The 21,460-nt window shown below is 44.2% G+C and overlaps 1 protein-coding gene across 8 annotated transcripts; it reads left to right on the top strand.

Moving 5' to 3' along the window:
• Positions 1–5: 5 nt before the first annotated feature.
• On the top strand, positions 6–20,687 carry EXD2 (exonuclease 3'-5' domain containing 2). Of its 8 annotated transcripts, none has more exons than XM_038139131.1 (10): positions 6–324; positions 973–989; positions 9,819–10,224; positions 11,143–11,399; positions 12,435–12,561; positions 13,305–13,630; positions 14,365–14,471; positions 14,706–14,841; positions 15,571–15,927; positions 16,672–20,687. In XM_038139131.1, exons 3-10 carry the CDS (start codon positions 9,886–9,888, stop codon positions 16,886–16,888), a joined length of 1,866 nt encoding a protein of 621 aa, XP_037995059.1. In that variant the 5' UTR covers positions 6–324; positions 973–989; positions 9,819–9,885; the 3' UTR covers positions 16,889–20,687. The 8 variants fall into 8 exon arrangements, with proteins under 8 accessions (XP_037995059.1, XP_037995056.1, XP_037995054.1 ...); XM_038139128.1 differs by having other exon boundaries at positions 973–1,128; XM_038139126.1 differs by lacking the exons at positions 6–324; positions 973–989 and adding an exon at positions 8,367–8,500.
• The last annotated feature ends 773 nt before the right edge of the window (positions 20,688–21,460 follow it).

Raw genomic sequence — 21,460 nt, 5'->3', positions numbered from 1 at the left:
GATCCCGCTGGCTCCTCCCCGCTTCCCTCAGCAGCTGATCCTCAGCTGCAGCCCGCGCCTCCCGGCCCGGCTCTAGCGTGGCGCCGCCGCCGGTTAACTCGCTGCTGGAGCGGCGCGGGGGGACAGACACACTCGCCCCTGCGGGGGGACGGTAACGTTCGCCACTCCGGGGACGGACGGACACGTTCGCCGCTCCGAGCACCTTCTCGGGCAAGCACGCGTTCGCCGCTGCAGGAACTTGCAGGGCGCCGGACACACTCGCCGCTCCGGGGACCTTTTGGGGGAAGGACACGTTCGCCACTCGGAGGACCTGCCGGGGAACGGGTACGCCCGTCACTCGGAGGAGCCGCGGGAGGACGCGTCCCGCTGCCGCTCGGCCGGCCCGGCTGAGTGACCCGTGCCGCCTGCAGCCCTGCGGCCGGCGGGGAGGTGGCGGCGGGAGCGCAGGTGCTCCCGCGGAGCGGTGAATGGGAAGGGAGCGCTCCGGAGCCACGGCCCGCCCGCCTTGAGGCAACGGGCGGGCAACGCACCGGAGGGAAGATGAGGGGAAAAACAGCTCAAGTGCGGGAGCGGCTTGCAGTGGGACTTGTCCTCTGTAAATGCTGAGTGATTTCTACGGGAATTCAAAGCATTATGGCTTTAGAATTTAGTTTGGGGGTTTTTTGTTATTGTTGTGGTTGTTTTCCCTATGATAGTTATTATAGGTATCATAGCTTGCTCTCTCCTGCTCCTTCCCGAGCAACACTGAAAACAGGAGGGTTGCCCCACCACAAGTGAGTCAGTAGACCTTTCTGCAGCCCTTGGAAGACTGCTCGAAGTACAGATTAATTTCCTTCTCTTACCCTGCAGTGTCAACTAAACCCCAAAATGTAGCTGGCTAACCAGGTGGAAGTGATCTGTGTTGTTCTTCACTGTTTAACAATACCCTAACGTTTATCTAACTGGAATAAGAATATCTTTTCTCTTTCACAGGACCCTGTACTTCTCAGGTAACATCTGATAGCGTGTCAGACAACAGGAGTGTTATTCAAAGGGTGATGTCCCTGAGGTGCTGCACAGACCCCCAGTCCCACCTTGCAGCTGACTGCATGCTGCCTGTGCACAAAATGAGCAGCTTGAAACTTTCAGGTCTGTATTTCCCCATGGCACCAGTACCTAGGGAAGATACAGTTTTCAGACGGTGAGAGGAATTAGCCTGACCATGCTGGCCATCTTTGTGTAGCACTGCATCTGCTGGAAATTAGAAGCCTTGAAACTTTAAGATAAGCAGGGGGGAAAACCCTCCCTGGCATAAACTGTGATGTGGCGAGGTGACTGAGTAGTGTTAGACTGCTGCCATATTCTGGTGACAGTTTTTCCATAGAAATAGAAATTATTTCATTATAAAAAGTCAGTTAAGTGCTTTTGGGTTTCTTCTTTGTTAAGATTATAGAAAGAGCATCAAATCCTGCATAGACCAAGCTTTTTATTTGACAACACTATAGCCTTAATTTTAACATATAACAAAAGTAAGTAAAAAACTTTTTCTTGTAATTTGGAATAAAAAGAAGAATGTAAGAAGTTACATTAACAGTGTTAATATTAACAATGCTTCACAACTGAAGTGAAAACAAAGCAGTTAATGTCTTCTAATCTGAACTGTACATAAGGATGTTTTCTGGTTACAGTTGTTGATGGCCAACTACTGCAATGAAACCTGTCTAGCCACCCCCAATATAGAGAGGCAAAGACTCTGTCCATCATGGTTTGTATTTATTACCTTAGCTTCAGACACAGGTAAACTTCAGACATTGCTATTAAATAATATTTTCTATCTTTGTTGCTTGCATGCCATGATATTCTGCACCATTACAATTATATCAGAAACTGCTGCTGACTCAGCAAGATTTCACTTTTTCCCCTTTCCTAAAGTATTGTTCAGGTTCAATATCTTTGAGTACCTTTGATTTCTGTACTGAAGTAAATATGCAATATAATAAAATCTCCAGTGCTTTTTCTCCATATTCTGGATCCAGTCTCTAGGAAAGCTGTGTACTTAAATGGTTTTGCATAGAAATAAAACTATATCCTAAGCCCCCAGTTCCAGGATTTTAAAGACAGATTTAACTGAGTTTGTTTTTGTTTTGTTTGGGTTTTTCTGCTTTTTTTTTTTTTGGTGGTGTTTTTTAAATCACATTTCTAAGCAGTCAGAATTTAAAAGAAAAATAACAGCAGACTGTCAATCTCTTCTGCTCAATGACATGACCTTATAGATTCAAAATCTGTACTGGTAAGCATTCTTTTCATTCTCTTGATCCTTTCTTTGAATTAATTTTGAATATAACACCTAAGGAAGTTACCATAGCCTATACAGGTAATATCTTCCTTGGAAAATGACTGGTGTCTATGTTAATAAAGCCAGAGTGCTATTATCTCTCCAAAGCACATACAGTGTTGTCCTGAGTCATACTGAAGTAGCATCAGTGAAGCATCTTTGTCTCCTTTAACAGGAACATTCTGCAGCTTGCAATGGAATCAATGTACTGACAGAAGTTAGTCAAACAGATCAAACTTCATCAAGTTGCTGTTCTGGGGGACATGTTAGCATGGGGGTGCTGTACTGAGACTGGTTGTCACAGACCAAAGTGGATTGAGCCTGGCCAGAGTCTGTCTGCACACACTGCTTGAGCTGCTTAATTCTGTAGCATGTTCATAGTCTCCTCAATGTCTCAAAAGCAGCATGAAATCAAGCACAACAAATGTTTTGCCTGGAATTTCAACAAGTAGGCAGCAGAGTGGAGGAGTCAACTGGAAAGAAAATGGGAGATAATGAACAGGGTGGTGACTTGCTGTAGATGCCCTTGGAAATGAAGGCAAGTAAATAATGTTTGATGCAATACAGAAGAGGGAACTAGAAGAATCCTTAAAATAGAGAAGTGATGTGGTTAGAGTAATGATCTATGTAAACAATCTTGGGTTGCAGTTTCAGAGTTGCTAATTCCAAGGTTGTGCAGAGCTCAGTCTCCCAGCAGTACTAAATTGATCTGTATGTGGTATGGCCATGGTGTCACATTACTCTCATATTAGCTTCTGTCCATGCTACAGATTTTATGTTCTGCCTCTGGAAGGACTGACAATAACAGATCGGGGTTTACTGTCTACTGGTACAAAGTTATCCCCTCAACATTTTTCTGAACAAATTTGAACTGGGAGAATCAGTTAAATTGCATTAGTTGTTTCCATGTGATGGCTCTGGTGTATTTGGTCATTAATAGGAGGCCTACTGTCAGCTTTGCTCTGTTGTCAGACTGTGGCATTTCCAGTGGCCAATGGCTGTTGCGTTAGGAGCTGTGTTGGTTAATACTGGAGGAAGAGGTTATTAGGGCAGTCTTTGTATATCAGCAAGAGAACAAGGGTCTTAGCTGCAAGGATGTTTTGGAGGGCTGTTTTGGAGCTGCCACATGGAAGTATATACCCTGGGTGCTAGGATCTACAGAGGCATTTCAGTTCAGACCTGACAGTTGGCAAACTTACCTTGAGTGGCAGGTAAACTGGTGATGCTATCCACAGATACTCACAAAGAAGATAGTAGGAGGGCTTTCAGGGCAGAGTTCTAGCTCTGCTGAGCTGTAATTTCCTGCTAGTCATTTACAGAAGAGAGAAGACTCTGTTTTGAGTTTGGACAGGGGGAGGTATCTCATCTGAAATACAAATAAATTAATATCTCTCTGCAGATGATTTATGGATCTGCTTCTTTCCCCAGAGGTAGCTCAGAGATAATGTAGGAGGGTAACAGAAGACCAAGGATACAGTTCTCTGAGAGTCTGTCAAACACTAGGAATTCTTAAATAGGTAAAAAGTATTTAAGTGAAGCATGATTGATTGTGTCAGGCTAGAAAGGATGATATTTAAATACTCTTTTTGGGGTTCTGTTGAACCTTTGATTGGCTTTGGCTAATCCAGAGTGGAAACTGAGAGGTTTGTACACTGATAGTTGAATGTCTATGGAATGAGTCAGAGAGAGTGAAAGCTTCACTTTCCTAATTACGCAGAGTCAAGGTTTTTATTCATTTGTTTATTTATACCAATATTTTTTATTTTTGAGGGGCAATAGAAAGAAATGGTAAACCAAGAAGACTACATTATATTTTAGCCATATGATTTAAAAAAAAATAATTTTGCTTGTGTAATTTATTCCCTCTAGTGAAAATTTGGTGGCTTCTGGGCTTTTCTCCTTTTGCTTACTTTCATAGACCAGAAAGGTAGGAAAAGCAAGGATTTTTTTCTCAAATGTCTCCTCTTGGGGCTTGCTGTTCTGCTATGTAGGTTTAACATGCGGCTAAGCCAGTCTAATGATTTGTGGCCACTGAAAGGTGGCTTTATTTTTAGTGGCTCTGTGTTCTGTCCCTTTCTTTGTGCTGATACTGTTACTTACTGGACCTGCTTTCTGCCATGTGTTTATTTGGCTCATGGAAGTGTCCCAATGAGTGCCGAAATCAGCACAAGCTAGTCTGGAGTCCCCAGATGGGAGATGAGTTTTGGAGATGAGAGATGTCATATTCTTAGCAGCCATAAATGGTGAGGCTGACTCAGAGTGCCTTCTGGACTGAACTACTGGGGTAAGCTAAGCAGATCTTCAAGAAATGGAATTGTGAAATTCATCTGTCTTTCTATATAAGCAATGAAAAGAGTTGGCAATTAAGGAAGATATACATTGATGATGATTGATGTTAATACAACTCATCCTCATGGGATTATCTGGCATTTTACACCTCTGAGTTTTTTCAGATTCTTTGCAAAACCTGCAAACTCTGTCAGATCCCTTCAGTGAGCTACCACTGACTCATCTTTTGGCTTAAGATGTAGTTTCACTGAGATCTGGTTGTATGATGATCTAGTACAAGGAGTTAAACCAGAAGAAAATCCAGTTTTTTGCTGTGCTAGCTTTCTGCTCACTTAATTCCTTGAATCAAGCAGGCACCAGTATTTGCAGAATTGAGGCTGGAGAAGAATGCTGACAGGAAGAAGGGGGAAGCAGAATTACCTTTTCAACGGAAACTAAACCTTCTATCCACCTGGTTGCAGTGTGAGACTCCATCTTTAGGATGGGGCTTCACAGTTGATTGAAACTGCTCTCATTCTGACTTCGTGAAGAAAGAAACCCTACTGCCTTCCTGGTATCAACCCTGTTAAAACAAACCCTGCTCAAAATGGCTTGTTTGCATATGTAGTCATGGTGTTACTAGCATCAACAGAAGGAAGATAAATCACATTAGGAGTTGAAATGTGAGTTTGGCTTTTTTCTGTAGCTTGGGATGGGGCCCCAAAGAGAGTGTTATTAATGAGCTAGTGGGGACTACATGCAGCTCTCTGCTCATTGTCTGCTACCAGCAATTTAAGTCTTCACTGGAGCCTCTCTCCTTTGATATTCCACGATCATTGATTTTACTTTGAACACTGACTCATTTACCCTAGTCTTCTCCCTCCTAAAAGATGAGCTAATGTCATTATAAAAATGATTATTTTTTCTGTGATCAGCAGAACAAGTGAAGCCTGGTTTCCTATGGATTTGTCCTGATGTGGTACCGCTGTGTGGATTCTCATATGTATACTAAGCAGTGTCTGCACATGCTTACCATTTTATCAGTGACAGCTTTATTAGGACCTGTTTCATTCATTTGGCTTTGCATTTCACTCGTTAACTTTGTACAAATTTAGATGGAATTTAGCAATGGTTTAAACATGCTTTTTTGGCAAGGAAAGTGGAGGAAGCAATGGACCCAGAGGCAAAAACACCAACATAGAGTAATTTTATAAGTCTTCTTTCCTTAGCAAATCAGGCTAAAAATTAGTCTTTTGACAGAGACCTCTGCAGAGATCTCATGTCAGGCTACAGAAACAGAAAAGTAAATATTGCCATTTGCCATGTAAAGGCTTCGTTACCTTCTGTAACAGATTTCTTATAAGTAAGGCTATATCAGCAGTTGGTGTTTACTCACTTGGTTATCTTCTCATCTTCAGCAATGTCCCTCTCAGGCTTTGGGAACTTGTTGTTTGTTTGGTTTTGATTTTTTTGTTTGGTTGGTTGGTTTTTGGGTTTTGGTTGTGGGATTTTTTGGTTTTGTTTGTTTGTTTTTGGCTTTTTTGCCACAGTGCATTCATGCATAAGTTGCTTTCATTTATTTTTAATTTAATTCTTATACTTGAATAAATGGCTATGTAGGTATAAGACAAGCTGTTAAACAGGCTTGTGGCTTACAGGACTCTGTATTGTCAGTGATGCCATGAAAAATAAAGGCTTTAAATGCAACTAGAGATACAATCCTCTTACTTGGAGAAATGCTAGCATCTTCTCTGTGAGATTTTCACTGTGTAGTAAATACTGGGGTATTTTATTGCATTTTTTTCTATTGTAACTTCACACTTCTATTACTTTAGAAACGGAAATAAACAATTTATTTGCAGATTTGTTCAGTATTTTGTGCTTATCTTGAGCTCTGACAGAGTTCTCTTAAGGATGCCTTGCCTACCCCACAGTAGGGCAGCTGGATCCTGGAGCCCAGCTGCATCATCTTCTTGGTTCTCTTTCCAATCACTTGGGCCTTGAAATGTCTGTTGTGTCCCCAGGTGTTACCTTTTGTCCTTGAACTAGTTTGCAGATGGACCAGTTCCATTATTTTCTGACCCTGTCATTACAGATGTGGGTGCTGGAGCAAGAGAGCAGGAAGTAAGCAGTCAGTCGTAGGTACAACAGGAAATGTGGGACTATCCATCCAAGTGGCAATCCGGGTTTATGCTAGATTCCAATGACCATACAAAACAAAGCACTATACCTTGAGGGATATGTGCGAAGGGAAGAGAGAGGAACAGGCAGAACATGTCCATCTGACTGTGGGAACTCAGGTACTGCCAGACCTCTCCAGCGTTCTCTCCTGAGCATGCACATGATGCACCTTTCTTCTGAGCACAAGTCATGTGAGAAACTTCAGAGTCGTGCTGGCTCCTGCTTGGTGACCTGCAGTTCAGCTGGTCAGCTGTATCTGGTGCATCGGAGCACAGGGGATGGATGGAGAAGCTGGGGCCAGGCTGTGACTCAAAGGGAGATGCAGACCTTCCCTCTAGAGGAGAATGAATCAGAGACAAGGTGTGAGTTACTGCAGTGAGATTGCAATGCTTCGTAACTCAGTGAATTACTATAAAAATGGATAGAAGTCTCATCACTGTCGAGCAAGACGGAGAGGCTTTGGAGAAACACTTATGATACAGAAGCTGTAACCATGAGGTATAAAGCATTTGTACATTCAAAATGCTGATGCAAGTCAATGAAAAACAAAACTCTGATCCTACCCCAGCACCAGTAAGACCTGATATGGCCACACCATGCTGGCATAGATCAGGTCATTAAAGGTAGCTGTTTAACCTTTAATAGCCTTGTCATCTTATTTCTGATAAGGAGAGGGAGGGCCTTATTTGCTCAGAAAACTGTTCTGGAAATCACTTGTTTTCCTTGTGAGCTATCAAGATGTCTGTACCTCATTCCTGAGTTAAGCAAAACAGAAGAGGAAAATAAAGATGAGTTACAGAGTGAAAAAAATACTGCTTCTATAGAAGATTTTTGCCAGTGCCAGCCATTAGCCTCTTTGTTGCACTCTTTGGACAACGTGTCTGCTAAATACCAAATCTCTGCTAAGGAGATCCTCCTACCCTGATGACTACAAGTGGCAAAATTAAAGCAAAACAAAATTTGATGCTGTCAAATTGTTAAATTGATTTAACACAGTATTTTCTGTGGGTTCAGTCTCTACTTCATATAGATGCAGCTAGGTGGAAAGCTAACAGCACAAAATCTCGGAGATACTGGGAATTGCAAAGGAATTTGAAGAAACCTGGGCATTCAGATCCTCTCATTTTCAATGGAGTTTGGGCTGGAAGCTCATTTGCTTTTTAACAGTGATGACCATAAACCTTGATGATGGTGACTCCGGATAGAGCAGCTGCCTCTATACTCACCGTCCAGATTTTGTGGTGTCACTCTTCTAACGCTCGTATTTCTCCTCACACACAGGGAGAACAATCATTTGTCATGATTAAGTGACATGTTAATTTCTTAACACTCTCCATTTGATTTGTTCCCTCTTTGTTTTCTTCCAGTTTGCCACTTTGGACGTGGCTGCGATCTGCTATTTATTTTCCCGGCTGCCTTTGTTCTTTACTTCCCATTCTATCTGGTCCCTCCTGGCCCAGGGGTTTCGTGGTGCTCTGCTTGTGCGGGACTTCACACCCGCTGCGGCTCGCTCCTCAAGCCCTCCCTAGTCGCAGACGACAAACCGCACTTTTCACTCCAAAAATCTCCTTTAAAAAGAGCCGGCTTTTCCGTATTCTTGCCAGCATTTTGCCACGGCTGAAGGCACGTCGCCTGCTGCCCAGGCGCCCCGCCACTAGCTGCCGTACAACATGGCGGCGCCCACCGCCCACTCGCACTGCCGGCTCAGAGGAAGCGTCCGCCGCTCTAAGGTTCCCGGTGTGTGTCGCGACTGCCCCGCGGGGCGTTCCTGCGGCCGGACGTAGCCGTTGCACGGGACGCAGGCAGCGGGCGGATCGGTGGGCGCCCGGCGGGGCCGGGGGCGGGCGGCGGGGCTGGGCGCGGGGGAGAGGCTGCCGCGCGCATCCCGGAGAGGCCGCAGGTGCGCCGGTGCGCGGTCCGGTGCGCCCGCGGCCTCCGCATGCTCGCTCCCGGCGTTCGGGCCTTTCCCGGGGTAGATAACCGCGACCGAACCTATAGCGGGCAGCGCGTTCCCCCGGCTGCCCAAGGGAGCCCCGGACGCCCCCGCCTGCCCCCATCCCGGCGGGCCTGGCATTGGCCCGGAGGCGCGCTCGGCTGGGATCCCGGGCCTTGGCGCGCCGCTGCCGCCGGGGCTGCGCGGGGGCCGGGGTGTCTTACCGGGGCTTCTCCTGCCCCGCGGGGGATCCGCACCAGGATCACAGGCACCCCGCGGTTCCCAGAGGGGTAGTGGCTGTTGGACTGAGGGAGAGGCCGTCGCTGCGGGCGGGCTCGTTGCCCCCCGTGTTCGCGCTCAGTTTACGGGGTGGCAGTGAACGACTTGTTGCTTCGGGGGTGCTCAGGCAGGTGCCCGGGCCGTGCTCGGGATGCTGGGAGCGGCTGTGCAGCACCGATGCTGGAGTAGCGTCGAACTTCTTGTGGGGAAATGTGCGCAAGGACAGCCCTTTAGAAATAACGTGGTGTGTTGCGATGGAGGAGCTGGATTGATTTCAGTTTATTGAAGGGGTACTAAGATTCAGTATGACAGAGGGACAGCTATGTTAAAAATAAGATCCTGCTGTTCTAGGGCTTTTCAGTTCCTGAAGAGCCATTTGACCCTAGTATGGATGTGAATGTAATGGACAAATAAATGCCTGTTATTTACTAATGCGTGAACGGACATGCTTACTCTGCAGCAATTTCATTTTGGCCTTGTTTAGATTGATCTAGTTACAAACTGAACTAAAAGGTTGTTAATAACTGTGACTAGTTTCTTTCTGGAATAGCAGAGTTTGTGGAAGCACCCAGTTGCACCAGTTTAACTGAATGGATTCCCTTTAAGGTTTTTAGTGGTGTGATCAACAGCAGCATTCTGTCTCCTTCTCCTGCCCAATCCATCACTGCAGCAATTTGTCCCCAGGCCCCCAGTCTATCAAAGTGGGACCCGGACCTTTTTTTCTGTCAGGATTACAAGTTATGGCTAGAACCTTTTTGTGATAGCATTGCATGTCTTTAATATCTCTAAACACATTTTATTAAGTTGTTTATTAATTTCTTCCTCTCCTATTTATCTCTGCAGGCCATGATGAAATCCCACAATGCCATTTTGAGAGGATGAGGTGAAGGGGGAGAAAAGGCAATAAAAAATGGCCAAGCAAACAGCTGTGACGATTACTTTGGCGACCCTGCTGGGTGTAGCATTGGGGGGCCTGGTTTTGTGGAAAGCGACCCAGCATCGGAAAGGAAAAACACGCTGTAGTAGTCAGCAAGAGGAAGCAGCAGGAAAGTCAGGAGATGAGAAACTCATTAAGGCAGAGGATAAGAAGGTGCTTTCCTTCTTCAGAGCTCCCACCTTTTTCTGGATAGAGAGGACCCTTGGTGCAGACATAGTGATAGTTTCAGATCAGGAGGAGTGGGATCATGCTGAACCATTGCTGAAGAAGGAGATGGAGAAGTGGCCAGTTCTTGGAATTGATTGTGAGTGGGTGAGTAACCAAGAAGCCCCTCTCCTTCCTTTAGATTGCAAATTGCACAGGGAAACCATTGAGAGTGGGACAATTTTTTTGTTAAAACAGATACCACAGGATTGACCATTGAAACTGTGATTGTCTGTCATGATGGCAGTGAAGCAGATGCTAACTTTGATTCTTCTTACGTTTAAATATGCTACATTTTTAATTCACCAGATGTATTTGTCTACTGAGTTCCTGTGATAAATCGACTTTACTCAATATAATAACAGTTGTATGGCTAAATATAGCACTATATGTTTGGTATAATATCTCTTTAAAGGTGATTTACTAGAAGTACCTTGGGCTTACACTATTTTAAATTCAGCTACATATTTAAGAAACAATATCTTAAGAATGTTGAGTCCAAAAAGGAGGATAATGCTTATACATAGATAAAACTGACTGGGACAACCAGAATAAAGTTCCTCTTCTGCTTGTGCATTTGCATGTGTGATGTCTCAAACAGGCTTAAAGTAATTTATAAAGCCTGGCTTTGCCATTGTTTTGACTGGAAATTTATTCACCCCACAGTCAGTATAAGCCACAGCTAAACAATATATTTGCCATACACATTTATATAGTGTGTGGCTTTGTGTTGATGTGGATTCAAAAATGTTTCTGATTTCTTCAACCAGCTCAGCTATGAAGGGGAAGGGTAAAAGGGGGAAAGATTGTCATGTGGGAATGTGGCAAGAAGTAGCTTGGGCACAGTAATACTGTGAAAAAGACGACATAATTTGCCATGAATTTTAGAGACGTGTAATAATACTTGACTGTGTAAACTGATAAGTATTTCCTGCTTTCAGTGGCCTATTTTGCAATTTGCTTCAGCTCCGGTATTACTGATAATACAGTAAGTAACCTGGACTCTCATTTTTTACTTCATTACAGGTATCTGTGGAGGGAAAAGCAAATCCTGTATCCCTCTTGCAGATGGCTTCTTCCAGTGGCCTCTGCATTCTTGTTCGATTGCCCAGGCTTGTTGCCAGTGGCCAGACTCTTCCAAAGACCCTGGTGGACATCATGGCAGATAGTGCTGTGTTGAAAGTTGGGGTAGGATGCTGGGAAGATGCTTGCAAATTGCTTCATGATTATGGTCTTCCAGTCAAAGGGAGCATGGATCTCCGGTATTTAGCCATGAGACAGCGGTAAGTGCCTGAAGACAGAGGTAGACAGAGGTAGGTCCGTTTGGGGCATCATTTGAGTTGGAAATATATCTTAGGTGATTTGCATAAGCTGAATGATATCAGGTTGGTATGTCTGGAATTCTTAGGGTGGCTTTAGAAAATGGGCATCGATAGCTGCAGCCCAAGAGCATGTCATGCTTCTATTCTGTGATCTTACTGAGGATTTCATTTGCTAATTGTGTCCGTAAGTCTTCTCTCACAGACTGATACCTCTGTGAACTTCTCTGTGTACCATGCTTCAGCTTTTAAGAAGTCCAGGCACAGTGATGTAATGCAGTAAGAATGAACACTGTGTCGGCATATGTTTGAATACACTGCCAAGAAGTGTGAGTTAAATGTGCACAGGGCATGTAAATGGAACTGTTGAATTTCAATATTTCTTAAAAAGTTACTAAATAAACCAGTTACAATTTTCTCTTTTAATAACAATTCTTCTATGGAAAGGTTACACTTGTGATGCCATTTTCTTATCTTTCACTCTTCCTGAAACAAGATGCTTTACTTGCAAATATTCTTCATGTACAATTATATGTGTGCCTGGGCCATGGGTTTGCTGACCTATTGATGCATTTTTAGCACTGAGGATGGACTTCTTGTCTCTGGTGGACAGCATTCTTCTGAGTCATTCTGGTTTTTGGGCTTCTCATGAATCCCTCAGACAAGTGGGATCCATCAAGTCCATGACTGTATGATGGGTCTCTTTAGTTCAGAAGGGAGTAGTTCAGAGCCCAACACTTCAGCCTTAAATGTTACTAACTCCCAGCTTTGCCTGCTTTGCATATTGCAGACACGAGATAATTACTAAATCTAGAAAGGACGTTTTAGTAGAGGAGGGGAGAGGGCCTGTAAAGCTGACAGGCAGCTGTGTGCTGTTTGAGTCATGCGTCATGTGCATTGTGTTCTCGCAGGTTCAGGCTGTATGAGGCCATCTGAATTTGCATGAGTGTATAGTTTCATTTTAAATATATTTGTTTCATTTTCTTTGTTGCATTGAAGGAAGGATCTACTTCACAACTGCCTTAGCCTTAAGTCTTTAGCTGAAAAAGTCCTGAACTTCCCGCTTGACAAATCTCCTCATGTGCGTTGCAGCAACTGGGAAGCAGAAGAACTGACACAAGATCAGGTGTGTTCTCCGCTTCAACTTACTGTTTTGGGAGGAAAAGTAACCTTCTTAGTTGCAAAAGAGGCTTTACAACAGGGAAATTTGAGCCTTTTCAAATTATATCTCAAAATCTTATGTGTGACAGGGTTTAAAGTTAATTTCAGACTCACTGCCTGCATTTCCCTCCTTTTCCATGAAGATAATTTTCTGCATTCTCCCTGGATTTTTTACCCTTGTTTTCCTTTAGTTCTGAAAGATCTGTGAGGCAAGATCCCTTGAAGAAGGTTTTCCAAAACCTCACCTTACTATTATTTTCTTCAGTCTGTAGCAGTTGGTGCAATATTAGAGAGACACTGGAAATCTTGTTCACCTTCTTTAGAGCACTGAGTTTTCCCCGACTGCCCAGTTTCTTTAGTCAAGCTGTGCATGCCTGCAGAAGCAGTGACCAGCAGAGGGAGTGACAGGACAAAAAACCATGCTGAATACTCTAAGCCAGTGTGCCAAAAGGGGACTTTTTATGAAGGAGGGATTGGTGGGATATGAGGATGTCTGACCTAAATATCTTTTCAGTCCCTTGCAGTTCCTGGGGGCATCCTGGGGGATGTGATGTTGTTATGAATGTGCCACTCAACTGGCAAAACTTCATGTGAACTTCAAAAGGAAATTAATCCAGCTTCTGGTTTTACTGTACCTCATGCTAAAGACCGATAATGTTGGGAATATTTGCTGTTTGTCAGTATCTTCATTTCTGTGCTTTTCTGCAGGTTCTCTATGCTGCTAGGGATGCCCAGGTCTCAGTGGCTCTGTTCTTCCATTTGCTGGGATTTACCAGCCTCCCTGATACATCTGAAGGTGAAAACTCTGTCACTGCTTGGGAGAAAGCACGGGGTAAATGCCAGGGCTTGGTGGATATCCCATTTAGAGGAAGAAAGAGTGGCAGCACAGGAGAGGAGAAGAGTGGAGAGGGACGTTCCCCTCAGAAGACGAAGAATCGGAAATCTTGGGTGAATGGTCAGCCCTCTGGCAATCAGCAAATGAGAGATCCACGGAGGCAGAAGCGAAAGCCTCTGGGTGTGGGATATTCTGCAAGGTGGGTATACGAGCACATCTTACTCTGTGCATTGCATATGGAAAACCCTGAGTATTGCTTCATGCTCTATCATTAAACAAACTAGCTCATATGAACTAGGAAAGAGAACACAGGACCTAACAGTCATGGGGGTCAGATCCTGTTTCTGTTTTCCTCATTTTCCTCTAGGTGGTATTGAGCACTTAGATCTTTACTTAGATCATGAGCAAGCTGAGGTGTTGTCTTTCAGTTTTACCCTTCCTTCCTTCCTTCCCCTGTGGAAGCATTGGCAGTTGGCAGTTGGCTTTCCAGGTGTGTATCTTGGGTGTCCAGGGTGTCCTGAGCAGGGCTAGGAGTTGGACTCAATGATCCTGGGGGGGGTCCCTTCCAACTTGGCATGTTCTGTGATTCTGTGATTCTGCTGCTCAAACAGCTACACCCTGTCTTCTCCAAGGAAAAGGTGGCAACTATACAGAGCTTGTCCTTTCATGAGGATCTGCCTCATGGACTGTTGTTTTTCCTTTGCTGTCCCATGTCAACGTGGCCACAGAGACGGCAGGGCTGAAAGCTGAGGTTGGCAGGGGTAAGACATGTTATGTGAGGTGCCAGAGGGCACAGGAAGGAAAAGCCTGTGGTAGCAGTAAAGCAGTGCCCTTCTGTGTTGGCCAAGGGCAGAGAGGAGATGATAGTGCTGCTTTAGCCTGGGGTTTTTTGCATGCTATTATAGCTGCTGTAATACTGGCCTTGTTTCATAGAAAATCTCCACTGTATGACAACTGCTTCCTGCATGCACCAGATGGACAGCCCCTGTGCACTTGTGATCGCAAGAAGGCTCAGTGGTATTTGGATAAGGGGATTGGAGGTAGGCATACCAGTTTTCCTGTTGGTATTTGAAATGCTCCTCTCTCTCTCCTCTCTCTCTCCTTTCTCTCTCCTCTCTCTCATCTTCCTAATGAAACATGATTTTTTTGGTATCCTTTCTTATTGGAAGTACTGTTGAGGATTCACTAGGATGACTCTTACATGGTAGCATTGTTATTTTAGCTCTCCAATACAATTTGTCTTGAGTATTTTCTCTTTGCCTTTATCCTTTTAGAGCTAGTTAGCACAGACCCTTTTGTTGTGAAGCTGCGTTTTGAGCCTTCAGGACGTCCTGAGTCTCAAGTTGATTATTATCTGACAGTCAAAGAAAACCTCTGCGTTGTATGTGGCAAGCGAGAATCCTATATCCGGTGAGTTGTTTAGTGGGTAGGAGAAAAATGCATCTTCTAAAACAGGGATGAGTCTGCATCAAGTTTGGCATCCAGAAGCTTGGTTAGTGGCCTGAAACACTGTGCTTGTTCATGTCCTGGATGGGATACTGCTTGAGTGCTCTGCAGTTGTTTGGCTGTGTGAGACACTGAAGAGACCAGCCTTTCCTGTTACAGAGGCAGGAGATATTGATCCTAGGAGAGATCAAAGCATATGGAACATATATGTGCTGCAGTTTGAGTGACAGGGGCAGCAGTGTGCTGACACCCACTGGGTGGGTGGCATACCCTTCCAAAAAGAGCTATACTATTCCTTCCACTACTTAATCCTTTATTTTTGAAAGGTTTAGGTGAGCCTAAAGCTCATGAGGTCAAAAAGAACAAGATTTTTCTCTTTGTCTTTTTGTCTGCTACTGATTAGTTGAGAAGTATACCTCTCATAGTGCATTACTTGATTTTTTTTTTTTAACAGTATGAATCTTTAATTGAAAGTGATGAATTTTTGGAAAGGAAAAAAAGAGAAATGCAGAAAATCTGGCAAGAGAACTACAAATGAAAAGAATAAAAATAATCACTTTCTGTGCTATATGTCCTGGTAATCTTTGCTTACCTGGACTTTTGGTTTTAGCTCACCCTTTCTGGGGCAGGAAGAGGAGGAACTGAGGAGCAGCAGCTCCAGACAAATGCAATGAGCTGTCTTGTCTTCTCTAGGAAGAATGTTGTTCCTCACGAATACAGAAGACACTTCCCCATCCAGATGAAGGATCACAACTCGCACGATGTGCTCCTGCTCTGCACATCCTGCCATGCCATCTCCAATTACTATGACAACCACCTCAAGCAGCAGCTGGCCCAGGAGTTTGGGGCTCCCATCGGCTCCGAGGAGGGTGTGCGTCTCCTGGAGGACCCTCTGCGCAGGCAAGTGCGCTCGGGGGCGCGCGCCCTGCTGAATGCAGACAGCCTGCCTGACCCCCGCAGGGCAGAGCTGCTGCAAAGCATCAAGGACTTCTATAACACAGATACAGTCACTCCAGAGATGCTCCAGGCAGCAGCTGGTCTGGAAACCAGGTATAGCAAGGCCATGTAGGCTGGATGTAAGGTTTTTTGTTGTTTATATTGCATTTCTTAAGTTTTGTTTCTGTTTATACCCATCTCCCCTCAACCCACCACTGGTCTCTGAACTGCAGCTCTTGTTTCTTTCCCTCTTCCTCCTCACCAGTCTTCTGTTCTTGCTCTCCATCTTCCCCTCCAACATTTTTATACTTCTTCTGAAGGACAGATCAGGAAAAGAGTCTGAAGGACAGTCATATCAGAAGTCTTCTCTTCTTCCCTTTCTCAAAGTTTCCCCAAATATCTTTTCTTAAAAAGTGTCTAGTCTCTGTGTGAAATAAGTATCTTCTCCTTGTTATGCTTGCTGTTTTTTGTAAAGTGCAGATGTTGTAACTCAGAGCCCATCCAGGCAGCGAATTCAGTGATAGGCTCAGCACTCTGAAGGGTCATATAATTCTTGCCTTGAGAAATTTGCAGTCTCCTGAGGAGCTTGTAATGGACCCTAAGAGCTTTGTTTAGTGTTACTGTAAAGAAGAACACTTTCTCCATTCAGAGAAACCATCTTTACAGTGTAACTGTTTTCCAGAAAACAGTCTGGCATTGAAGCAAAGCTTAAAATTCTCCCTCTTGGTTATCTTACCCTTTGTCTGTAATTAAACTCTGCAGCTGAAAGTATCTTCAGTATCTTGCTGTTCACTGGAGACAGATCTGGAGTCTGGCAGTGGGCTTGTGTGAAAATAAATTGTGCTTGTGTCCTGGCAGGATCTGCAATGAGAGCTACGTGCCACATGGACTGAAGGTGGTTCAGTGTTGTGCTAAAGGAGGCCTGCGCTCTCTCATGCAGCTGGAAAGACGCTGGCGGCAGCATTTCTTGGACAGCATGAAGCCCAAACACCTCCCAGAGCAATGGTCAGTGGACCATAACCATGTGAAGTTGATCCAAAAGTATGGGGAGGATCTTCAGATCAAGCTGTCATGAAACTAACTTCCTGGACTCTGGATAGTGTCTAATGGACATATGTAACTGAAGATGGAAAGACTATTTTTATTTCTATGTCTCCACTAACACCTGGGGCCTGGGTTTGCAAAAAGACAGCAGTAGGTCTGCCAGATTTGCCAGTTAAATTTGGCAGTTTGTAGAATTAAATCCATTAACTTGAACTTTCAGCTAGTTTGGAAGTTTAATCCTAGTCTGTCACTTACTAGTTCAGGGAAGAAGTGATATGATAAGGGAACTTGTCATCTCAAAGTGACTATGAAGAATCATTTTCTTGCTCCTAGGATGTCTGATGCCTCCAGACCATCTCTCATAATAGAGTTCAGAGAAGGGCAACAAAAGCACAATAGATGAATGTTTCTAGATTTTTCTGACATACCTTTGTGCCCTTGGCTTTACCTTGAGGCCAACAGGAGCAGGGAGGTCATTCTTCCCCTGTACTCAGCACTGGTGAGGCCACACCTTGAGTGCTGTGTCCAGTTCTGGGCCCCTCAGTTTGGGAAGGACGTTGAGACACTTGAGCATGTCCAGAGGAGGTCAACGAGGCTGGTGAGGGCTTGGAGCACAAGCCCTGTGAGGAAACGGCTGAGGGAGCTGGGGGTGTTTAGCTTGGAGACTCAGAGGTGACCTTATCACTCTCTACAACTTCCTGAAAGTGGTTGTAGTCTGGTGGAGGTTGGTCTCTTTCTCCAGGCAGCAACTGACAGAACCAGAGGTCACAGTCCTAAGCTGCACCAAGGGAAATGTAGGTTGGATATTAGGAAAAAGTTTTTTACAGAAAGGGTGATAAAATATTGGAATAGTTTGCCTGGATGTTGGTGGAGTCACCATCCCTGGATATGTTTAAAAAAAGACTGGATTGTGGCACTCAGTGCCATGGTCTAGTTGAGGTGTTCGGGCTGGGTTGGAGTTGATGATCTTGAAGGTCTCTTCCAACTGAATGATACGGTGAGGATCTTCGTGATAAAAATCTTTCTTTGTTTTCAGTGCAATTGTATTCCTAGGAGTTCTTTCTAGAGAAGAAACCCTGCCAGAGAGAGATTCATTGTATCGAAGAAGCAAAGAAGCCCTATTTTTTTGCAGATTCTGAATGTCTCAGCATTGCAGATAGGCCTCAGCAAGTTTCCTGGTGGCAGGTGCCTGATGAGAAGTGACACTCTGGCAATATGAAAATACCCATGTCAAGTCTTTTGTTAAACAGCTTCCAGTAACACAGAGTTTATAAAAAATGTTTTTCCTAATTCTGCTTGTTTGTTGTGAGCAGTGTGCTCACATGTGCAGGGCTGCTACAGAGACAGGGTGGCATAACTCCTATGACTGGAGTGTTGGAATGGAAGGATGCAGGCCCTTTAGGAAGAACAGGCACTGGAGGCAAGGAGGAGATGTCACCTTCTATGTCAGTGATTGGATGGAGCACAAAGCTCCATCCAGAGCGCATGCAGCTCAGCCTAAGAATGGATGAGGAGTCCATCAAGAGCTTATGGGTCAGGATTAAAGGGAGGGCAGGGACAGGTGACAGAGGGGATCTGCTACAGGTTGCCCGGCCAGGAGGACTGAGTGGATGAACCCTCTACAGATAAGAGCAACCTTATGTTCACAAGGCCCAGTCTTCATAGGGGACTTCAGCCACCTCATATCTGTTGGAGAGGCAACCCAGCAGGGCGTAAGCAATTCAGGAAGTTCCTAGAATGCATTGATTACTTTTCCAGAAAGTCAGCTGCATCATGGGCTGCATCAAAAGAGGCATGACCAGCAGATCAAGGGAGGTGATTCTTCCCCTCTATTCTGCTCTTGTGAGACCACCTGGAGTACTGTGTCCAGCTCTGTGGCCCTCATCATAATAGAGCAAGTCCAGAGGAGAACTACTGAAAGATTATGAGACGGCTGGAACACCTCTCCTATGACTTTCTACAAGAGTGTGTAGTGATAGAACAAGGGTTAATGGCTTTAAACTGGAAGAGGCTAGGTTTAAATTAGGTACTGGGAAGAAATTCTTTACTGTGAGGGTGGTGAGGCTCTGGAACAGCTTGCCAGAGAAGCTGTGAATGCATCATCCCTGGAAGTGTTCAAAGCCAGGTTGGATGGAGCTATGAGCAACCTGGTCTAGTGGAAGGTATCCCAGTCCATGGCAGGGATGTTGGAACTGGATGTTCTTTAGAGTCCCTTCCAACCCAAACCATTCAGTGATTCTTTGAATAGCACTTGGTGAGTACCTTTTCATATCAGACTGAAATAAGGACAGGTGTCTTAAAACGAATGAGAGGAAACAATTTAAATTAAAGACCAGAAGCTTTTAAGAGATCTGACCACACATGGCAAAAAATGGAAAATTTGATGTTGTACCTGGATCTGACATGTGTGGTGGTGAGCGGGTTATACTCTCTTCATGCCTGTTTCTCTGTCTCTAAAATGGGACTAATAATACTTAACTATCTCACAAGGGTGTTGTGAGGCTTAATTAATTCATGTTTTTGTAAATGCTTTGACAATGTAAGCTAGTGTGTGCTCATTATTGTTTTTTAAGATGTGCTGCTGTCTAACTTCCTTAAATATTCCTGTTTTTTGTCTGGTGCTAGACCTTAGTTAAAGATAACTTTTTAAAAATACACACTCCTTTCTGTACAATCCCTTTTGATGATTTTGATTGCATGAGATGAGTGTGCTTCTACTGAATGATGAAGCTATGCTCAACTTTTATATGCCTCTGCAAAGAAGTGTCAGTAAAACCCTTATCTTCCCACTGCTGTGTATAGTGCAGTTGACCCACATTTTTTTATAACATTTGGGCAGAATCCTGGACCTGCTGTGATTGTGGCTGAAACTGTCCCTTATCAGATAATTCAAGAAATTTCACAGGCCAGGGGTAAAAACCCTGTTTGTAGCAGAGACTATTTGAGATAAGTAGGAGCCATGGAGAGAAATGGTACATTAATGCCATCCCAGAGGAGCTGCAATAGCAGTGTGAGGAATCAAAGATTCATGATAAATACTATTTATCACAGAGCTGGAAATGAGATAATTTTCATTATAAGGGCAATTTTTTCCCTGTACCACTGGCAAGTCTTAACAAAAAAATCATCTAGCCAAATGTGGTATGTCTCTGTGTTCATTCACACAGCTGATTATAATCCCAGCATGACCTTCCTGCCTACAGCAGCAGTTTGGATATAACTTTTTCTCTCCAAAGCATTTTGAGCATGTGTTCAGATAGTGCTATATCCTGTCTCCATCGGATCGGGGTGTTGAGAGCTCTCTGCGTGACTCAGAAACTCCTTTTCTGTCATCAGGAGTACAAGGTGTCCATTTCACCTCTTTGTTCTGCTTTGTTTTTTCTCCCTTTGTTCTGATATAGAAACTCCTGATCAAACTCTTTAATGGAACCAATTGGCTGACCACAGGGTCAGGTCTTTTCTGTTTGTGAGACAAGAAAGCAATGTGGAGACAAGAACTGGACTGCAGATCCTGTATTTTTTGAGGAGCCAGTGGTATCATTGAAGAGGGTTTTTTCCAAATCACTTGTTCAGAAATAGAAACTAGCAAGGAGAACTTCCTCCACAAATATTTTCTAAACTAAGATTCTTTGTTGTTTTTAAGATATCCTTAACCTGCATAATTTCAATTAAATCTGAAAGAAGAGGAGAAGTAATATATTTATTATGCAGAAATAGATGGGCTTTATTTTATTATGATTTTAAATTTTCTACTAGTCTATAGATAAAACTTCTTTGTATGTCTCTGTTGCTAATTGTTACAGTCTATAAAAATTTACTCTTTTACCAGACTTACCACTTTTGAAGTTCTCTCGTTCATTTCTTGCGTGCTTGCTTTTTCTCATCTTTCCTTGTGTCTTACCCAGTTCTTACCGGTCCACTGTTCCTTACAGTGACACCTGGACCTCACCCTCTGAGTTTCCCTTTCCAGTGCCTTCCCTGATTTGTGTGTCAAAGATCAGCTGTGGAAGAGCCCATGCTGGCACCAATGCTGTACTTCTAAGCAGTGGGATAGTGAGCTTGCTCAGGCATGTTTGAATAGTGGATTCAGGTACTGTCCTTGGCCTGGCCATTTTGCTCAGTTATGGTTACAGGTCTACATTCAAATGAAACCTTAGCTTTTTCTCAGCCTGAGCACTTGTCTAGATTGCCCCAAGTATTTTACCTTAACTGGGACAGTCCTGCACTTAACCACACAGATCCATTTTATCTGTGCAGGGGGAGAATTGGCAATGCTGTCTGTATGGGCTGGCTTTCACATCATGGAGTTTTTCTCTCTGTTGCTTGTCACTTCACATTTTTAAGTTTCTCCAAAGTATGCTGCCAGAGATGGAGAGAAAGTTTCCCTTTTACCTGGTGCTTGGTGCCACCTCCCTGGTCCTTGCAGGTTAGCGGGGAGCGCACCAGATCTGCTGAGATCCCCAAACCTGTCTTATTAATTCCCTGCAGAACTTGCTTCCATCCTTTTTGTTTCATATGTTCTGCCCATGTGAAACAGATGGTCTTCTGTAAGAATACGACTGGGTACAAATTTCCAGAGACATGCCTCAGGAGTGGGAGAAGC

Source organism: Motacilla alba, chromosome 5 (genome assembly GCF_015832195.1).
Source record: "Motacilla alba alba isolate MOTALB_02 chromosome 5, Motacilla_alba_V1.0_pri, whole genome shotgun sequence".
Taxonomy (NCBI): Eukaryota; Metazoa; Chordata; class Aves; order Passeriformes; family Motacillidae; genus Motacilla; species Motacilla alba.
The sequence above is the reverse complement of the archived record's forward strand: the minus strand, read 5'-3'. Positions and strand labels throughout refer to the sequence as shown.